Source organism: Callithrix jacchus, chromosome 11 (assembly GCF_049354715.1).
Source record: "Callithrix jacchus isolate 240 chromosome 11, calJac240_pri, whole genome shotgun sequence".
Lineage (NCBI taxonomy): Eukaryota > Metazoa > Chordata > Mammalia > Primates > Cebidae > Callithrix > Callithrix jacchus.
In genome coordinates, this window is record NC_133512.1 from 98160198 (window position 1) to 98178080 (window position 17883).

Genomic DNA, 17883 nt, shown 5'->3' on the forward strand with positions numbered 1-17883 from the left:
AAGTTCTTCCCCAAAATAATGTTCAGTAATGGTATTGCGTTCCACTGCTCATGCCATTAAAAATATTTACTGTAATAAACACATGGTAGAAAATGCTACGTGGTGTCTACCGGGGTTTACCGAATATATTCCTCCCTATTATTGGAAGTATTTATCCCATTTCAAACACAGATGGGGTGAGTTACAGCTGTCCCCCACAACAAAGAGCCCGAACCTCCAGGCCCAGGACCTCCTGCGGCAGAAGTGCTTGTTCGCGCGCCGGGACCCTGCGGGACCAGGGAGCGACCGCCTTGCCGCGGTCACCCCGGGGGCGCCCTTCCCGGAGGCCTCTGCTCTCCCGTGGACGCGGCCAGGCTGGTCCCATGAGGGGGACTCTTTTGGTAACCAAGTCACTCTGCTTGGGTCGCGGGGCCAACGCAGTGACTGTGCGCGGGCATCCGGCAGTCGGGGGAGGGGGGTGGCGAGGGGTCGGCCAGGGGTCGCGGGTTCCGCTCCTGGTAGCGGGCCAGCTCCGTGCCTGCCGTTCGCCTCCCGTGCTGCAGGTGGGGCTGTGTGGCTGCGCTGCCTCCAGGAAACCGCACGTACCTTCGTCGGCAGGCCCCGGCCCCGGCTCCCAGCATGCAGTGTGGATCCGCCGGCGCTGAAGGCGTTGGCGCAACTGCGGGCGGTGCAGGGCAGTTGCTGCCAGGGAGGAGCGGCGGCGGAGGCAGGGCGGGGCGGGGCGGGGCGGGCCCCGCCTGTGGAGAGCACTGGGAGGTCGGGCGTGGGGCAGCGCACGGCGGCGGCGGGGCTGCGGTTCAGGTAAGGACGACCTGCGCGCGGCTTGGGGCCCCGGGGCGGCCTGGCAGTAATACCGCGCTTGGGGCTCCGGGGGACCTACTGCTCTTGCCGGCCGGGCCCCCCAACTCCAGTCCGAGCCCGAGCGCCGGCAGAACGGTTGTCCCCGCGCCGGGGCCGCCCTACGCCAAGTGGTGGGCTGTAGGGGAAGGAGCGTCAGGGGGCCGCCCGGTACCGCTGCTCACCCCTCCTGGCGTTCTGCTGTGCGCCTCTGTGATTTGAGCGGGGCTTTAAGGGAGGCTCGGATTTCATGAGGTCGAGCTAGACGGGTGGAGCTTTCAGGGAGGAGGATTGCGCAGAGAGACGGGACAGAGCAGGGCGTGTTCAGGTGAAGAGGGAAATTTAATAATAATAGCTGTAATTGCTGCATAATAAAGTTTACTGTGTTGTATTCGATGTAAAATCTAACCCTTACCTCTGCTGGAAATTAACTAACTCCCTGTAAAACCTACCTTATCTATTCTCCCCACATTCTCAGCAAAGTTCCCAGGCATCTCAAGACTCCTGTTTTCCTTGCTGACCAGCTGCAAGGTCACAGGGGAAGTTAACACCCAAAGAATGTACAGTATGTTTCTCAAAATGCTGTTTTCAAATGTAACATACATCACAAGACATGTTAGAAATTAATTAACTGTTCTTTGTTCTAGCTTCTGTAAACCTGTTAGCTGCTAAGTCATCCTGCATGTATAAAAGTCAAGCCCTGTCTTTGTTAGGCGCTCAGCCTTGGGATGTTAATCCGCTGAGCCTGTGGCCACTTTAATAAAATCCTCTTGTTTCACCCATTGGTCTGTCCAGTCTCGTGAATATTCTGCAACGCAGGAACAGAATGGAGTCTCATGAGCCTGGAGAAGATGCTTTTAGTTTGGAGGCAGTGGGAGAGGAGGCTGCAGAGACTAGGAAGGGGCCTGCATGCCGGGACTTGATCCTGCGAGTGGGCGGCTGGTTAGGGTTCTGGCTCCTCTTTACCATCAGCTTCTCTCAAGCAAAGAGTTTGGGCTCCCCTGGCAGGAATCTAAGGACAGCCCCACATGTTCCAGCCACCAGTCAGTAAGAAGCTGGGCTGGAATGGGCAGCGCACAGTCACCACCTCCCACCACATAGTGTGGAGGCCTCACACAGGGCTTCCCGGCCCCATCACAATTGTAAGAAAACCGTGCATCCTGTTGTCCATGTGTAAAAGATGAATATTGTCCTGATAAAGTAGTTTATGCAGAGGTCCCTTTCATGCCACACGAAGACTGTAATGCACTTGGAGGATGGGTAGGATTTCAGTGGATGGGGAGCTGGTGACCAGGTGCGAGGATGCTTCTGGAGTAAACTCTTGGCGTCTGCGATCACGTGACAGGGATTGATCTGAGAAAGGAGAGGCGAGGGAAGGAACAGTAGCCTTAGGTGGAGGGCAGACTCAAGCCCAGAACCAAGTTGGGCCACCCAGGTGCCTGTGGGACCTATTCTTTGAGAGCAAGACCCCACCTACATCCGGGTTTTTGCCTAGAAACAGTTCTGCCTGTCCAGAACCTCCTAGCCTTGAAGACCCCTTAGAGTCCTGCCTTCTTTGGATCCTGCTTCCTTCCAAACAGCCAGGCTTTTGACTGCCGTCCTGGACAAGTTTTTGTGGGCCTCTGCTGAAACTCTCCCTTTGTCTCTATTTTTTGAGGTGTCTGTTTTCATTCTAGTTCTCAGTGACTTTCTCTAAGTGAATCCACACTGGTTTCTAGTAGCCACTTCTTCATTTTGCGAATAGTCATTAATCTCTAGTTGAGGGATTATTTTGCAGAATGTCCTAAGGCAGCATCAGTCTTTGGGCATGGATACTGGGAGCTCCTCTCTGCCCTCTCACCTTCAGATACGGGTGGCTCAAGTAGTCTGGTTTGCCACCTAAGGCAAAATGTGCCTGTTCTTCCTTGTCACCAGCTGCTGGTCACTAATACGCCATGTGAATGTTTCCAATGACAAGGAAGCCCCTCCTCTCTAACTAAGATGGTTATTGCCCATATGTAAGTGTAACTTTGTGGCATATGTCAATTTTTCTCACCAGACTGCAGGGCATGTCACTGCTCCTGGTGCGGCTGCGAACATGTCTGAGGCCATTGTTTTAACCTTGAGAGGGGTGGGGATTGGGAAAGAGAAAGAATCTTGTGGGGCTCATGCAGTGTCAAAAACCTAACTGGCCAATGGAGGTTTGCAGTCGTGGGGATTTTAGCTTGTGGGGGAGGGGTAGATGAGAAGGGACAAAATGAGACTGTCCTGGAGGAAGAGGAACTGGCCATTAGATTTTTATGTTTATTAACAGAGGACATAAAATGCTTTAAAATAAAAAATATTGAGCAATACTCTTCTTTGCGCCGTTTCAGTGAACCAGCTGTTTTTTTTGCTGGGTCATCAGTAGTCAGTTACTGTGTAATGAAGACAGGAGGGGCAGGCTAGGCTCTAGTAAATCTGCAATTTACCATTTCTCCACTAAAATGCCCAGCAATGCTAAGTCACTGTTTACATAGCAAAATTGCACTGGGGATTGGTGTGAAAAGATGCAGTACCATGTTCAGGGAGCCCACAGTTGTAAGTGTGGGGAGGAAATGACTGTGTAGGGTGCTGAGTGCCATGATAAAGGTCCACACTGTGCTGCAGAGGCCTGGAGCAAGGGCACCCACCCACACATAGACCTAAGATACCCAAGCATTGATTGCCAACTTGAGATCTGGCATGTGGTACGGGATGGCCCCACTTGTCCACACATACGGGCTCCCAGCCCCGCTCCCCTGTGCTTAGGGGGAGAGGGGCTCAATGAAGACAATGGGTGGAATGAATGATGCTGTTTCTCTCTTGTTTCTGAAAGATTTCTCCGTGGACAATGGCAGCCACGATTCAGGCCATGGAGAGGAAGATTGAATCACAGGCTGCTCGCCTGCTTTCCCTAGAAGGTCGAACTGGGATGGCTGAGAAGAAGCTGGCCGACTGCGAGAAAACAGCCGTGGAGTTCGGGAACCAGCTGGAGGGCAAGTGGGCCGTGCTGGGAACCCTCCTGCAGGAGTATGGGCTGCTGCAGAGGCGGCTGGAGAACGTGGAGAACCTGCTTCGCAACAGGAACTTCTGGATCCTGCGGCTGCCCCCGGGCAGCAAGGGGGAGGCCCCCAAGGTAGCCCTGGGATGCCCTGGGGTGTGGGAGCCCAAGGGGCAAAGCCTGTGAGTGAGTGAATGTGACACTTGTGGTTTCAGGTGCCCGTGACCTTTGATGATGTGGCCGTGTATTTCTCCGAGCAGGAGTGGGGCAAGCTGGAGGACTGGCAGAAGGAGCTCTACAAGCATGTGATGAGGGGCAACTACGAGACGCTGGTCTCCCTGGGTAAGGCCTGACACTCATTTCTCTGTTAAATGGGATTTTGCAAGTCCTCAAACTTCTCTCTCCACATAGTTGTTTCCTGGCAGTGATATGTGAATCACCAGAAACATTGTTTACCTTGCAAGTTGTTACCTCCTGTGAAAGATGAGCCCTGGGTGATGGAATCAAAAGCTCCCTTCTCCCTGTGCAGAGGGTCCCAGAATGCCAGGATAGGAAAGGTGGCGGTGTCTCTTCTCTGCAGGCCCAGGGTGTGGACCTTTCTGTTGGTGCTGACTTGGAGCAAGGAAGGCCCCTCCTGCTCTCAGATCCAGTATGTAATCCACTCACATTTGAGAAAGACTCTTTCTTTCAGCCTTCTCCCACAGAGATTTGTGGCCCTTACGGTGACATGCCTCAAGGTCAGTGGATAACGTGGGCAGACGGTGCTGCTTGCAGCAGACATTTTCTTCATGCCTCAAAACTCTGCTTCCCTCAGCCCCTGGGGCTACTGCTGCTCTCCTCCTTTGATCCTGCCCAGGAAGGGCCTGGACTCTGTTTCTTCCTGGGCTGATTTCCTCTTCCTGATGGTTTCTGTGTGACCCCAGAGCTGAGGGCAGTGAGACCTGATAGAGAGGACAGGAGCAGGTACAGTCGTGAGGTGACATTTCATCAGCACAAGTGTGCCGCTGTTTCACATGCACGCTCTGTGGCAGTTTCTTCACTCTGGCACTGCTGACATTTGGGACCGGGTGATTCTGGGTCGGGGCCGTCCTCTGCGTTGTAGGATGTTCAGCAGCAGCCCTGGCCTCTACCCCCCAGATGCCAGTCACCTCTCCCCAAGCCCTGGGCACAGCGATCAGAATTCTGTCCAGACTTTGCCGCACGTCCCCGGGAGGAAAATTGCCTGTGACTGAGAGCTCCTGCTCTATGACGATCAAGAGATTTCCTTTCTAGACCACTGTTGGTTTTCCGGGCTGACTGTCCCCAGCTCTGACTGGAACGAGGTGAAAACTAACCTTCTGTCTTTCCTCAGACTATGCCATCTCCAAGCCCGAGGTCCTCTCCCAGATTGAACAAGGGAAGGAGCCGTGCAGCTGGCGCTGCCCCGGCCTCAAGATTCCAGATGTTCCTGTGGACCCCAGTCCAGGTAAGGGCTGGGAGAAGGCCAGGGAGGCATCAGGTGATCTGCGGGAGACAGACGGAAAGGCCAGGAATGGTGTGATTTTCCCAGAGAGAGCCGAGGAGACACATCAAACTTACTTGTGTTTGGTCTGAGTTTTTTTATAGTGGAGTTTTAACCTCTGACTTACTCAGCTAATGCTCCAGGAATGAACACTTTCTATCAGGGAAACAGGTGGCAAACCTACTCTTTTAGGAAGAGTCAAAGCCAGGGCACAGATGACAGGAGGGAGAGGAGGACACTGAGAGGGAAGGCAGGAGAATAGTCGACTCTTGAACAACACGGGGACCAAGGGTGACAGACCCCAATCCCACGCAGCCCAAGGTCTATGTCTAACTTGACTCTCCAGAAAGTTAACTGCTAATAGTCTCCTGTTGACCAGAAGCCTTAATGATAACTATGTATAGTCAATAATACATAATTTATATGTCCTGGTTACTATGTATTGTATTCTTTAAATAAGCTACAGAAAAAATGTTAGGAAAACAAGGAAAAGGAAATATGTTTACTACTCATTAAGTGGAAGGGGGTCCTCATAATGTCATCATCCTCAGCGTCATCTTCAGACTGAGTAGGCTGAGGAGGGAGAGGAGGGGTTGCTCTTGCTGTCTCAGGGGTGGCAGAAGAGAAGGAAATTCACTTATCAGTGGGCCTGCATAGTTCAAAACCATGTTTTTCAAGGGTCAGCTGTATATTGAAACCAAGATTAATTCAAAGCTTTGCAGAGAGTCAGCCTTGCCTCAGAGAACCATTCTCAATTAATTGATGAATTAATGTATTTATTTTTAATTTGAGATGGAGTCTCCCTCTGTCGCCCAGGCTGGAGTGCAGTGGTGCTGTCTTGGCTTACTGTAATCTCTGTCTCCTGGGTTTAAGCAATTCTTCTTCCTCAGCTTCCCAGGTAGCTGGGATTACTGGTATCTACCTTCATGCCCAGCTCATTTTTGTAGTTTTTTAGACTCAGGGTTTCACCATGTTGGCCAGGCTCGTCTTGAACTCCTAATCTTAGGCCATCTGTCTGTCTTGGCCACCCAAAGTGCTGGGATTACAGGTATGAGCCACTGCGCCCATCTTCAACCTGAATTTAGAGCAGCGGCAGTTGTAGAACATAAACCCATTGGTCAGCCGTATGGTTCGGTTGATTTAGAAGCACACATTTATTTAAGGTGAATCTGGTTACCAGATACCAGTGTCTCAGATTTCCCTGGAGCTGCTCAGCACCTTTGAAAGTTAAGAGAAAGACAGGTGGGCACAGGAGAAAACGAAATTCCTAAAGTGAAGTGAAGACCTGCTGGGTCATTTGACCAGGGAGACCACATCTCTGGCAGGCTGGACCCCTGATTCCTCCAGAAGACTCGCCCTTGACCGTCCCACCTGCCTTGGTTTTCCCTTTCGTCTGAGACTGAGAAAGGTGGTGTTATGCAGGGGCCTCCTGCACTCCACCTGTGTGAAATTAAATGCGGCTCCCATGTTTGTCATCTCATCTCAATTAGATTGGCACTTTCTTAAGGGCAGAAGCATGTTCCGAGCGGGCCACTTTGCCAGTCGTCATCAGGACATTCACAGTTTAGTTCCACAGATGCATTTTGAGCATCTTCTAGGTGTCAAGGACAGTGCTGAGCGCTAGAGGACAGAAAGATGGCTGAGAACAGATAGCCTCAGGCTGGAAAAGAGGGTTACAACCCAGGCGCGTCCAGCCTCCTAGCCTGGGTGGGAGGTTCTCAGTGGGTGGGTTTCATTGTGTTTACACTGTGTGTGGAGGCTGCCCTCGCTTCCACACCATCATTAAATGAGAGTAAAGAAGTCCCCCAAATTATGTTGGTTGCTGGTAAGATCCCGCCACACTCTGTCTGCATCGTATGATGTTTAGCAGCATCCGTGGCCTCTACCCACCAGTAGACAAGATGAACAGAGACAAACTCCACTGTCCACCTTGAGCCTGTCAGCAGGGATCCTGTGTGGCCTTTATCCCTGTCCTCTTGGTCCAAGAAACCAGGAATCACAGCGCATCCTTTGCCATGTTTGGCCTGGCCCATCGCCTTGTGAGACCTCACCTCACCTTCTCACCTCCTGCATGCTCCTCCGCTGAGCCTTATGGGACTCAGGGCTCAGCAGGCCTGCCAGGTTCTGAGTGTTCCCTGCTCGGACTGAGCTCCAGGGAACTGCAGCCATCCTTTTCCCTGCCTCCCTCAGCCCGGGTCTACTGGGGACAGAGTCCTCACCCCTCATGATTGCACTTCTGATACCCTAACTCTCTCCCTGCCTCTGTGTCTCATTTCTCATATTTTTGCTGCCTCTGCAGACCTTCCCTCTCTTGTCATTCTTCCTGCTCTCAGTCATGGCCGTGGCAGCCTCCATGCAGATAGTTCTGTGCCCCCTTCCCCTGCCCATGGCCATCCATGACTGTGATGACAGTGACTGCACCCTCCTCCCCGACCCTTTCCATCTCCAGCACACCACTCCCGGGCTGCCTCCCACCACCCCTCCAGTTCCCTGTCTGGTGTCCTGATTCCAGCAGTTTTCCAGCCCTTCAGGACCTGCAGGCCATCGATCTTGCTGCCTTTTCACTGCCTTGCTTATCATCTCCCTCCATGCCCACCACTGTGATCCCTGCTTGTACACAGCCTCAGTGTCCTTCCCTTCTGTTGTTCATTGTATCTGCCTGGTGAAATCCATCGGCACTCTACACCTGCAGCCAAGCAGCTGCACGTGGCTGCAGAGAACCAGGCAAGCTGGCTGCTGGTATCACGTGACATCCACGACCAGTGACTTCAGTGGGCGCTCTGCCACACAGTCGCACTGCGTCTCCCTAGCCCAGGGGCCGCCGCCATACTGTGGCTGAGGACCAAACCTAGCTTATCTGTTTCTGTATGGGGCATGCCTGAGAACGGTTTTATATTTTAACCCCCCTTTTTTAATTAAAGAGAAATACACCACTCACAGCCCTCCCCACGTCATCTGGCTGCACCTGTGCCCCCTTCTCTGCCTTCACTCCTGTGACTGCCGAACTGTTGACTCTCCAACCAAAGCTGCACTTCCACCTGGTGCTGCATCCCAACCCATGCCACCTTCTCCAGAGCAACACAAGCAATCCTGCCTTGACCCCTACCCCTGCAGCCACTGCCTGCTTCTCTGCTCCCCTTGGTGATTTTTTGTTTTTTTGTTTTTTGCTGTTGTTTGAGATGGAGTTTTGCTCTTGTTGCCCAGGCTGGAGTACCGTGGTACAATCTTGGTCACCGCAACCTCTGCCTCCTGGGTTCAAGTGATTCTCCTGTCTCAGCCTCCTGAGTAGCTGGGATTACAGGCATGTGCCACCACTCCCAGCTAATTTTGTATTTTTAGTAGAGATGGGGTTTCTCCATGTTGGTCAGGCTGGTCTAGAACGCCCGACCCTAGGTGATCTGCCCACCTTAGCCTCCCAAAGTGCTGGGATTACAGGCATGAACCACCACACGCAGCCTCATACTTGTTTTTAATTTTAAAAAGTATAGCCATCCTAGCAGGTGTGAAATGGTATCTCACTGTGGTTTTAATTTGCATTTTCCTAAACTAGTAATTACGTTGAATATCTTTTCCCTTATTGGCTATTTGTATATCTTCCTTGGAGAAAGGTATATTCAAGTCCTTCACTCATTTTTAATTGGGTTGTCTTTTTACTGTTCAGTTGTTATACTCTAGATACTAGACCCTTATCAGATTTGTAATTTGCAAACATTTTCTTCCATTCTGTCAGTTGTTTTTTTCACCTTCTTAATAGTGTCCTTTCATGCACGATATTTTTTAACTTGTCTCTTTTTTGTGTGTTTTTGGTATTAACAGTTAAATTATTTTCTAATCTAAGAGGATAAAGATTTACAACAGTGTTTTCTTGTAAACGTGTTACAGTTTTAGCTTTTATATATTGAAGGCATAGTAAGTCCTCACGTCTTGGCTGTCTTCAGAAATTTGCATTTCTACATAAATTTTAAGATCAATTCGATTATTTTATCAAAGAAATTAAAATATCAGTTGGATTTTCATTGAGATTATGTGAATTTATAGATCAACTTTGGAAGAGGTAACATTTCTACAATATTGAGTTCCCCAAATGATGAATATGGTATATTCCTTTATTCGTTTATATTATCTTTAAATTCTCTTCCAATCGCATTGTAACATTCACTCTAGAGGACTTCTATAATTTTTGTTATTTTTAGTATTAGACATTTGACTTTTCAAATGTATATACGATACATTTTCATCTTATTTTCTACGAGTTTGTTGCTAGTATTCAGAAATACAACTAAGTTTTGTCCTGGGTCGAGTTCAAACTGATGTGCTGGCTGCAAAACTCTAGGGAGAGGGCTTCAGTTTGCTGGACTTTGTGGGGTGGGACCTGCCTAGCCGAGCACCTGTTTCCCTTCTTTCTGGGGGTCTGGTAGTTCTGTTCCACAAGCGTTCTCTTACTTAGTCAAACCTTCTGCCCAGATCTGTGTTGATAGCGCGCGCTTTTCAGCCCGGCGGCGCTCTCCTGTGCTGTGGGTTGCAGAGGCCACGGGGTAAGAACAGTATCTGGACTAGAGTGCCAAGGGGTATGGTCCCCGATCCTCTTCTTTTTGGGGGTCGGGTAGTTCTGTTCCACAAGCATTCTCTTACTTAGTCAAACCTCCTGCCCAGGTCTGTGTTGATAGCGCGCGCTTTTCAGCCCGGCCGCGCTCTCCTGTGCTGTGGGTTGCAGAGGCCACGGGGTAAGCACAGTATCTGGACTAGAGTGCCAAGGGGTATGGTCCCTGATCCTCCGGGACAGTTGCACTTCCTGGGTGGGACAGTGCCCCACCCTGCTTCGGTTAGCCCTTTTTGGGCTGTTCCCACTGTCCGACCATTTGGACCAGTCCCATTGAAATGAACCTGGTACCTCGTTTGGGAATGTGGAGATCGCTGGCCTTCTGGGTGTCTCTCACCGGGAACTGCTCTCTGGAGTTGTTCCTATTCGGCCATCTTGACAGAAGTCCTGGCCAAGTTTTGCATTCTGAACTGATCTTGTAGCCAACGACCTAACTCATTTGTTAATTCTAGTAGCTTATCTATAGGTTATTTTGAATAGCTACTTTCACAATCATTTTGGTTGTTAACTGATTTATTTACTTCTTTTCAATTTTTATTTAACCCTTTAATGTCTAGCAGTTTTGAGTAGAGTGGTGATAGCAAGCATGCTTGTCGAATTTATGATCATGGGGGAAAGTTTCAATATTTCACCATAAGATAATGTTGACTGTGAGTGGTAATGTTCTTTGTCATATTAAGGAAGTTCATTTCTATTCCTGCTTTGCCAAAAATCTTTACAAAGAATGAACGTTAAATTCTATCCAGTTTTTTTTTCCTTCCGTCTATTAAGATAATTGCATAATATGTCTCCATTTCTTTTTGTTAATGTCATGAATTCTGTTAGCCAATTCTTAAATATTAAGCTACTCTTGCACTCTTGGAATACAACTTAGTTGTGCTGAATTATCCTTTTGATATTTTATTGGATGGTATTTGCATCTATTCTCATAAAAGAGATTGATTTGTCATTTATCTTAACTTCTTACCAAGGTTATGCTGGCTCATGAAATGAATTGGGAAGTGTTCTCTGTTTTCTTTTCTATGACAGATTTTGCATAAACTTGGTGTTATATTTTTTTGCAAGTATTTGGAAGAATTTACCAATGAAGTCATTTGAGTCCGTTGTTGCTATATTACTGTGGTTGAGAGGTTTTAAATAATGGATTTAATATATATTACACTAATCATATTTTCTATTTATTCTCCTGTTCAAGATGTGTTTTTGGCCAGGCATGGTGGCTCACGCCTGTAATCCCAGCACTTTGGGGGGCCAAGGTGGTAGGATCACCTGAGGTCAGGAGTTTGAGACCAGCCTGACCAACATGGAGAGACCGTGTCTCTACTAAAAATACAATTAGCCTGGCGTGGTGGCGCATGCCTGTAATTACAGCTACTTGGGAGTCTGAGGCAGGAGAATCGCTTGAACCCAGGAGGCAGAATTTGCAATGAGCCAAGATCGTGCCATTGCACTCCAGCCTGGGAAACAAGAGTGAAACTCTTGTCTCCAAAAAAAAAAAAAGAAGAAGAAGAGGAAGAATATGTGTGTGTTTTTGTTTGTTTGTTTGTTTTGAGATAGAGTCTCACTCTGTTGCCAGGCACCAGACTAGAGTGCAGTGGCACAATCTCGGCTCACTGCAACCTCCACCTCCCAGGTTCAAGCAATTCTCCTGCCTCAGTCTCTGGAGTAGCTGGGACTACGAGCGTGCGCCACTGCACCCAGCTAATTTTTGTATTTTTTTTTAGTAGAGATGGGGTTTCACCATGTTGGCCAGGATGGTCTCGATCTCCTGACCTCGTGATCTGCCTGCCTCGGCTTCCCAAAGTGCTGGGATTACAGGCTTGAGCCACCATGCCTGGCAATGAGCCACCATGCTCGGCAATGAGCCAAGATCACGCCATTGCACTCCAGCCTGGGAAACAAGAGCAAAATTTTTGTCCCCCGCCAAAAAAAAAAAAAGATGTGTTTTTAAAGAACTTGTTCATTTGCCTAAGTTGACAACTTATTTTGGAATAATGTTTACCAAGATACCTTCTTATCTGTTTAATATATGTTGGTTTTGTAGTGATGTCCCTTTTCATTCCTGAAATTGGTAATTGTGGGGTTTCTGCCTCCCTTTTTGTTTCTCTTGATAAGTGTTCCTAGAATTTATTGGTTTTATTAATTCCAGTAAGTCAGCGTTTGGCTTTGTTGGTTTTCTCTGATTGTATAATTGGTTTTTATTTCATTGATTTCTCCTCTGATGTTTATTATTTGCTTCTTTTTACTTTTAAGGTTAAATTGCTGCTCTTTTTTTCTTGATTTTTAGATATAAGCAGAAATATAGTTCTTGGTAAAACTCCTACTCTGAATTGAAGACAAAAGAAAAGAAAAAAGGCTAAATATCAGATAGGTAATAACTGAATATCAGGTAACTGATATTCAGCATGTTTTCTTTTCTTATACGTTCAGTTAAGAGTAAGAGTTTTATCAATCATTACTTGAGCCGCACCATATGAATTTTGATTTCTTATATCTTTGGTAAACGTTTGGTGTGCAATACTTTCTAATTTCTATTTTGATCTCTTCTTTCCTTGTAGATTATTTGGAAGTGTATTGTTTAGCTTCCAAGAAGCTGGGAATTTCTTAGTTATCTTTTTTCCCCTTAATTTAGCCTAATTCATCTACAATATGGTCAGAAAACATGATTTCAATCCTCAATCTTCAAATTTCTGGCAACTTACTTTACATCACCAAGTATAGTTAACATTGATAAATGTTCTGTGTGCTCTTAAAAGGATGAAATGTGCCACTGTATGGTGCACTGTTCATTATTATCTATTAGGTCGTATTTGTTGATTGTGTTATTCAGATTCTTCACATGCTTACTGATATTTTATTTTCCTCTTTTATTAGCTACTGAGAAAGGTGTATTAAAATCTGCCACTGATTGAGGATTTGTCCATTTCTACTTTTAGTTCTATCCATTTTTGTCTCATTTATTTTCACACTGTGTTTGGGGTGCATTTGGATATTCCCTTTATCTGTAGAAATGCTTGCCAAGTTAAAATCTATTTTGCATTGTATTAATATTGCTGTACCAGCCTTTTTTGATTCATTGTTTGTATCAGATGTCTTTCCACTTTATGTGACCCTGTACTTAAGGTCACTTTTTGCTTCACGTGACCCTGTACTTACGGAAGCTTTATCTAAGCAACTTAAGAGTGTAGTTTTGTTTTCTCATTCATTCTGAAAATTTTATATTTTAAGTGGAGTTTTAAATTCTTATATATTATTTAACATAATGACTGTTGCATACAATCTTAGTTGGGTTATTCCTTTCAGCATGTGAAAATTTTCTTCCATTGTTACCTGGGTACCATAATTCTTTTCAGAAGACATCTGTTAATTTTAAAACTTGATTTCCCAGCCCCACCCCCATCCCATCCCCAAGATTGCTTTTCAGATTTCTCTTTCTCTCTTTTTAGAAATCAGTTTTATGATAATATAATGCAGGCAGGGTTTTCTTTGGTTTTGTTTGTTTGGGCTTTTGTCCCCTCCCCCATCTTCTAGAGACGGTGTTAATGGTTGTCTTTGTTTGTATCTCCTTTTGTTTAACAGAGTTTCTTAAATAAGTGGGTTGATGTTTTTCATTAGTTTTGGGAAATGCTTGTCAGTTACATCCTTTCACATCTTGATTTTGCTTCATTCACTTTCTTACCTTCTTTTGGAATTTCAGTAACTCTTAAGAACTTTAAACTGTTTGCCATTTGTATCCTGTCTTCCTTTTGTTTTGTCCATTCTTTACCTTTCTGTGCTTTAGTTTAGATAGTTATCTAAAGTTTCTATTAAACACGTGTTAAAATTTTAATGTTAAGGGCTATACTTTTTGTTTTTAGAACTTCCTTTTGATTTATTCTTACAAATTTTAATGTGAAATTCTCCATACTTTTTCCCACATTTTCTCTATTTCTCTGATTTCTGGAATATGTTGTCAAAGCTATTTTAAATTCTGTGATGTCTAAATCACTTGCTTTTACTATTTCTTTTTTCTCTTGATTTTGTTCATATTGCTCTGACTCTTAGTATACCTAGTAATCTTTATTGAATGTCAGACTTTGTGTATTAAAAGAATAAAGCTTCTAGGTACAATTATAATCCACTAAACAAAATTCACTCTCCTTTTTAAATTTTTTTCTTGAAAGAAGGTAGAGTGGAGGGCTGGTGATCTTAAACCAATAAGGAAATAAGCACTCTTTCCTGCTAAGAAAAATGAAAATGCAAGTTTGGTAATGCTCCTTCTGTCTGTGACTTGTCCCACTTTTTGAGTGCGACCCTTCCAGGTTTGTAATAGAAAACCTGGCAGGTCTTGGTCTCTTCAACCCTCAAAAAGTCTGCTCTTCTTTTTAGATAGTTTGGACTTAGATTTCTAGCTTCTTGCTTCTTAGAGCTTCACAACTCAGCAGTTTTCTTGAGGGGTGAAACCAGCTGTGTATTTGAGGACTCCAAAGTCTTTGTTTTATACTCCAGCATCGCGCAACTGCCAAAAGCTCCTTTGGTGTTCCTGACACCTGTGTGCTGGTGCCAACACTGGCAGCTCAGCCACTAGCTGGGCTTAGAATTGGCAAGTATCCCAGAGAAACAGTGGCTGCAGATCCTCCGTGTCAATTCACTACTTGCTTCAGGGCTTTCACTCATCCTAGTGTGCTCTTTCCCCTTCCTTTATCCAGTGAATTTTCATCTTCTTAGAACCATGAAATTATTGGGAATTCTGTTCTGTTTTTTCCCCAGAGATTTTCCTTAATTTTATAACCTCTTGCCCCACATAGTTTCAGAATTCTAAAAAGTCTAGAGGTAAAAACCAGCTATGTGTTTGGTGTCCCGCAAATCTACAGTCTTGTCATAGCTACCTTGAGTGACCACCAGATTTCACTGGGTTCTCAGTCCCCCAGCAACCAGCCTGTACTGGGAGCTAAGACAGATCATCAGCCTGCGCCCAAGATCGGAAAATGTCCCCAGGTAAAATGTGGCTGCAGTCCCTCAACTCATGTCCCAGAGGTTCTCTCCTCTCTGGAATTCTAGTTCTTCTAGTCCTTGCTGCTTCTGCAGCTCTCTGATGCTTTTTAAAATATGAATTGCCTTTTCTGGCTGGCTTTTCCAGCTCTCCTTGGCATGCCACAAGCTCCACCTTACCTGCAACAAAATTACGGAAACATGGTTTTAAGAGTTATTTTGGGTAGAATTAAGAGAGCAACAAGTGAAAAGGTCAGATTATGGATAAAACGGAATTCCTTAGCTTCTATTTCCTTTTTTATTTGTAGGAAAGGAGGAGGATTATTTCTAAGTAAATACAGGAGGACAAAGAGATAGGGAGCCTGATAGGAAGCCACCAAGCAGCTGGTGATTAGCCTAACTTTTCTCCCAAGAAGAGGTTGGGTTCTTTTTTTTTAACATGCTTGTTTTATTTTAATGGCTGACCTATGTAATCATGGAGGCCAGTATGTACACACAAAGGGGGAGCTTTTATTTCTTGGTCTCTTCCTCCTTGGACAAAGTCTTGATGATCTCCTCATTTTCTGGCCTGGTGCTTGTGTGTTTCCTTGGTCTTACACCTGCAGGCCTCAGCCTGGTCAGCCAGGAGCTTCTTGCCTTGTCTGCCTTCAGCTTGTGGATGTGTTCCATGAGAATCCGCTTATTTTTGAACACATTCCCCTTCACCTTCAGGTACAGGCTGTGATACATGCAGCGATCAATCTTCTTAGATTCCCAGCATCTTCTGAGCAGCCGGCACAGAATTCTTGTTCTCGTCTCCATGTGACGTTCTCTGGCATTCGGGCATTGGCTGTACCCTTATGCCTACCTATGCCTATGTGCCTGCCCTTCCGGTGGGCCAGGGTGTTTTTCCGGCATCAAGCCCGGGAATGGACCGGCACAGGCTTGCGGATGATCAGCCCATCTTTGATTAGCTTCCGGATCTGCTGACGGGAGTTAGCATTGGGGATTTCATTGATCTTATTTGAGTCTAACCAGACCACCTTCTTGCCACAGCAGAGGACACTAGAGGCGAGCCTCTTCTGAAGCCTGAGCATACTCATGGCTGCGGCCACAGCAGTTAAAGGGGAGATTTGGTTCTTAACTATAAGTTTGGATGAACAGGCATCAAAATATCAACATACATTTAGCTTGTGGCAGTTTAAGCAATTTTACTTTTTTCTTGATGCTTATTCGTGTTGCCTAACTTACTAATCTTTTAACATTTTATATCCTATATATTTTTTTTTGAGACGGAGTTTCACTATTATTACCCAGACTGGAGTGCAATGGCACGATCTTGGCTCACGGCAACCTCCGCCTTCTGGGTTCAAGCAATTCTCCTGCCTCAGCCTCCCAAGTAGCTGGGATTACAGGCGCACACCACCATGCCCAGCTAATTTTTGTATATTCAGTAGAGACAGGGTTTCACCTTGTTGACCAGGATGGTCTCGATCTTTTGACCTCGTGATCTACCCGCCTCGGCCTCCCAAAGTGCTGGGATTGTAGGCGTGTGCCACAGCGCCCGGCCAAACCTATATTCTTAATTATATATTATATTCTTAAATTCTGTGAGGCACATTAGAGAGATTTGAAGAAGTTAAATTACTAGTAGTTATATTAGAAGTATATTTCCTTGCTAATCTAAACAACTAAGTAAACTGTTGCTCCAAGAATAAAACACTCCATTGTGCCCTGATGATTCTTTGCAGTCCCAGTGAGTGTTCGGCTTCTGTCTCACTGGCATCACTCCCACAGTTCCTTGCCTCCATCTGCTATGTCCTTTCAGGTGATTTAACTTTCTCTGCATCCTCAGGATCTGTGTGGTCTTTCGGCCTTACAGTAGTAACTTCCAGGGGAAAGGTCCACAGAGGCAGAGATCTTGATTCTAATGCCGGGAATATTGGAGGACCGAGCTTCGAGGCTCATACAGCCAGCCTTTGTGCCTGGTCCTGGCTCTTCCACTTGTGCTGAGCTAATAGTTTGGAGCCGGCATGGGGCTAGGACCCCTCTGGTAAAGTGTTTCCCTTTCAAAGCCAAGGAAAAGTAAATGAGCGGGGAGAAGAGCAGAGAGTTGAAACCAGCATTCATCGTGATGGCAGTGGCAGCTTCCTAGCCCAGCTAGACTGAGGACTTCCAATTCAATGAGCCTTGCTCTGCAGTCTTCCATGAAGTGCAGGAGGTCCTCGCCATCCTGTCAGTGATTGCCCTCTCTGCCTCCACTCACCTTAGATGGCCTCTTCTTTAATCAAAGTACCCTGGCTGGCTGATACCAGGGATGCCTAACAAGTGATTTCAGAAAAACGAAGGCAGTGTTGATTGGAAATGTGCCTTCTTTAAACCTGAAGATAACGAAGACTAGTTAGTTTGCGGGGATAGAAATGCAGAAGCCCATATCAGACTGTAGAAAAGTTGAGCAACCTTTATCTGCAGTCCCATCAGGACCAGTTTGTGGTTCCCAGATTATGAGTGGCCTCTGGGAAAGATGGCTGGTCCTACCAGTTTAAAGAAGGCAAACAGCTCACGTGTTGCCGTGTATGATCTGTTCCACATAGACTGAAACACAGGCCTTCTGTCTGTATCACAGAACTGTCTGATCTCCTGCCACTGAGTAAGTGAAACAGCTGAAAATGAGAGCCAAGGCTGATCCCTGTGGGTGCCAAACTTTGATGTCCATGGAATCTGCGGCATCCCCCAGTCTCCTAGCTGAAAACAGGTGAGTGAGTGAAAGTAGAACTTCAGGAATTATAACGTGCATTTATGGGAGCATTTGGAAAACTCGGTTTATCCCAAATCACCAACTCTACCTAATCTTCAAGCCTGCCCTTTCTTCCCACCTGAAAGCTGATCACCCGAAATGGAAAAGGTTTCCCCACCCCTCATTGGCCCCGACCTACGGTGAGAGTAAGATCTCAGCTGAGCCTGGGCACCAGTTGCTGGGAGGTGAAGACTCAC

At 46.5% G+C, this 17883-nt stretch overlaps 1 protein-coding gene and 1 pseudogene across 22 annotated transcripts in view; one reads left to right on the forward strand and one right to left on the reverse strand.

The window, feature by feature from the left end:
- Window positions 1-592: 592 nt before the first annotated feature.
- The window catches only part of LOC103794958 (zinc finger protein 746), a 47969-nt gene continuing 30678 nt past the window's right edge, over window positions 593-17883 (forward strand). For 16 of the 22 annotated variants that reach the window (XM_078343527.1, XM_078343519.1, XM_078343521.1 and 13 more), the window contains exons 1-5: window positions 593-801; window positions 3674-3973; window positions 4054-4180; window positions 5190-5303; window positions 17516-17644. In XM_078343527.1, coding sequence (XP_078199653.1) covers window positions 619-801; window positions 3674-3973; window positions 4054-4180; window positions 5190-5303; window positions 17516-17547 — 756 coding nt within the window. In that variant the 5' untranslated portion in view covers window positions 593-618 and the 3' untranslated portion in view covers window positions 17548-17644. The remainder of the gene's footprint in view (window positions 802-3673; window positions 3974-4053; window positions 4181-5189; window positions 5304-17515; window positions 17645-17883) is intronic. The other 6 variants (XM_078343537.1, XM_078343535.1, XM_078343538.1 and 3 more) reach the window with 1 other exon arrangement.
- On the reverse strand, window positions 15417-16002 carry LOC118143748 (large ribosomal subunit protein eL19 pseudogene; annotated as a pseudogene).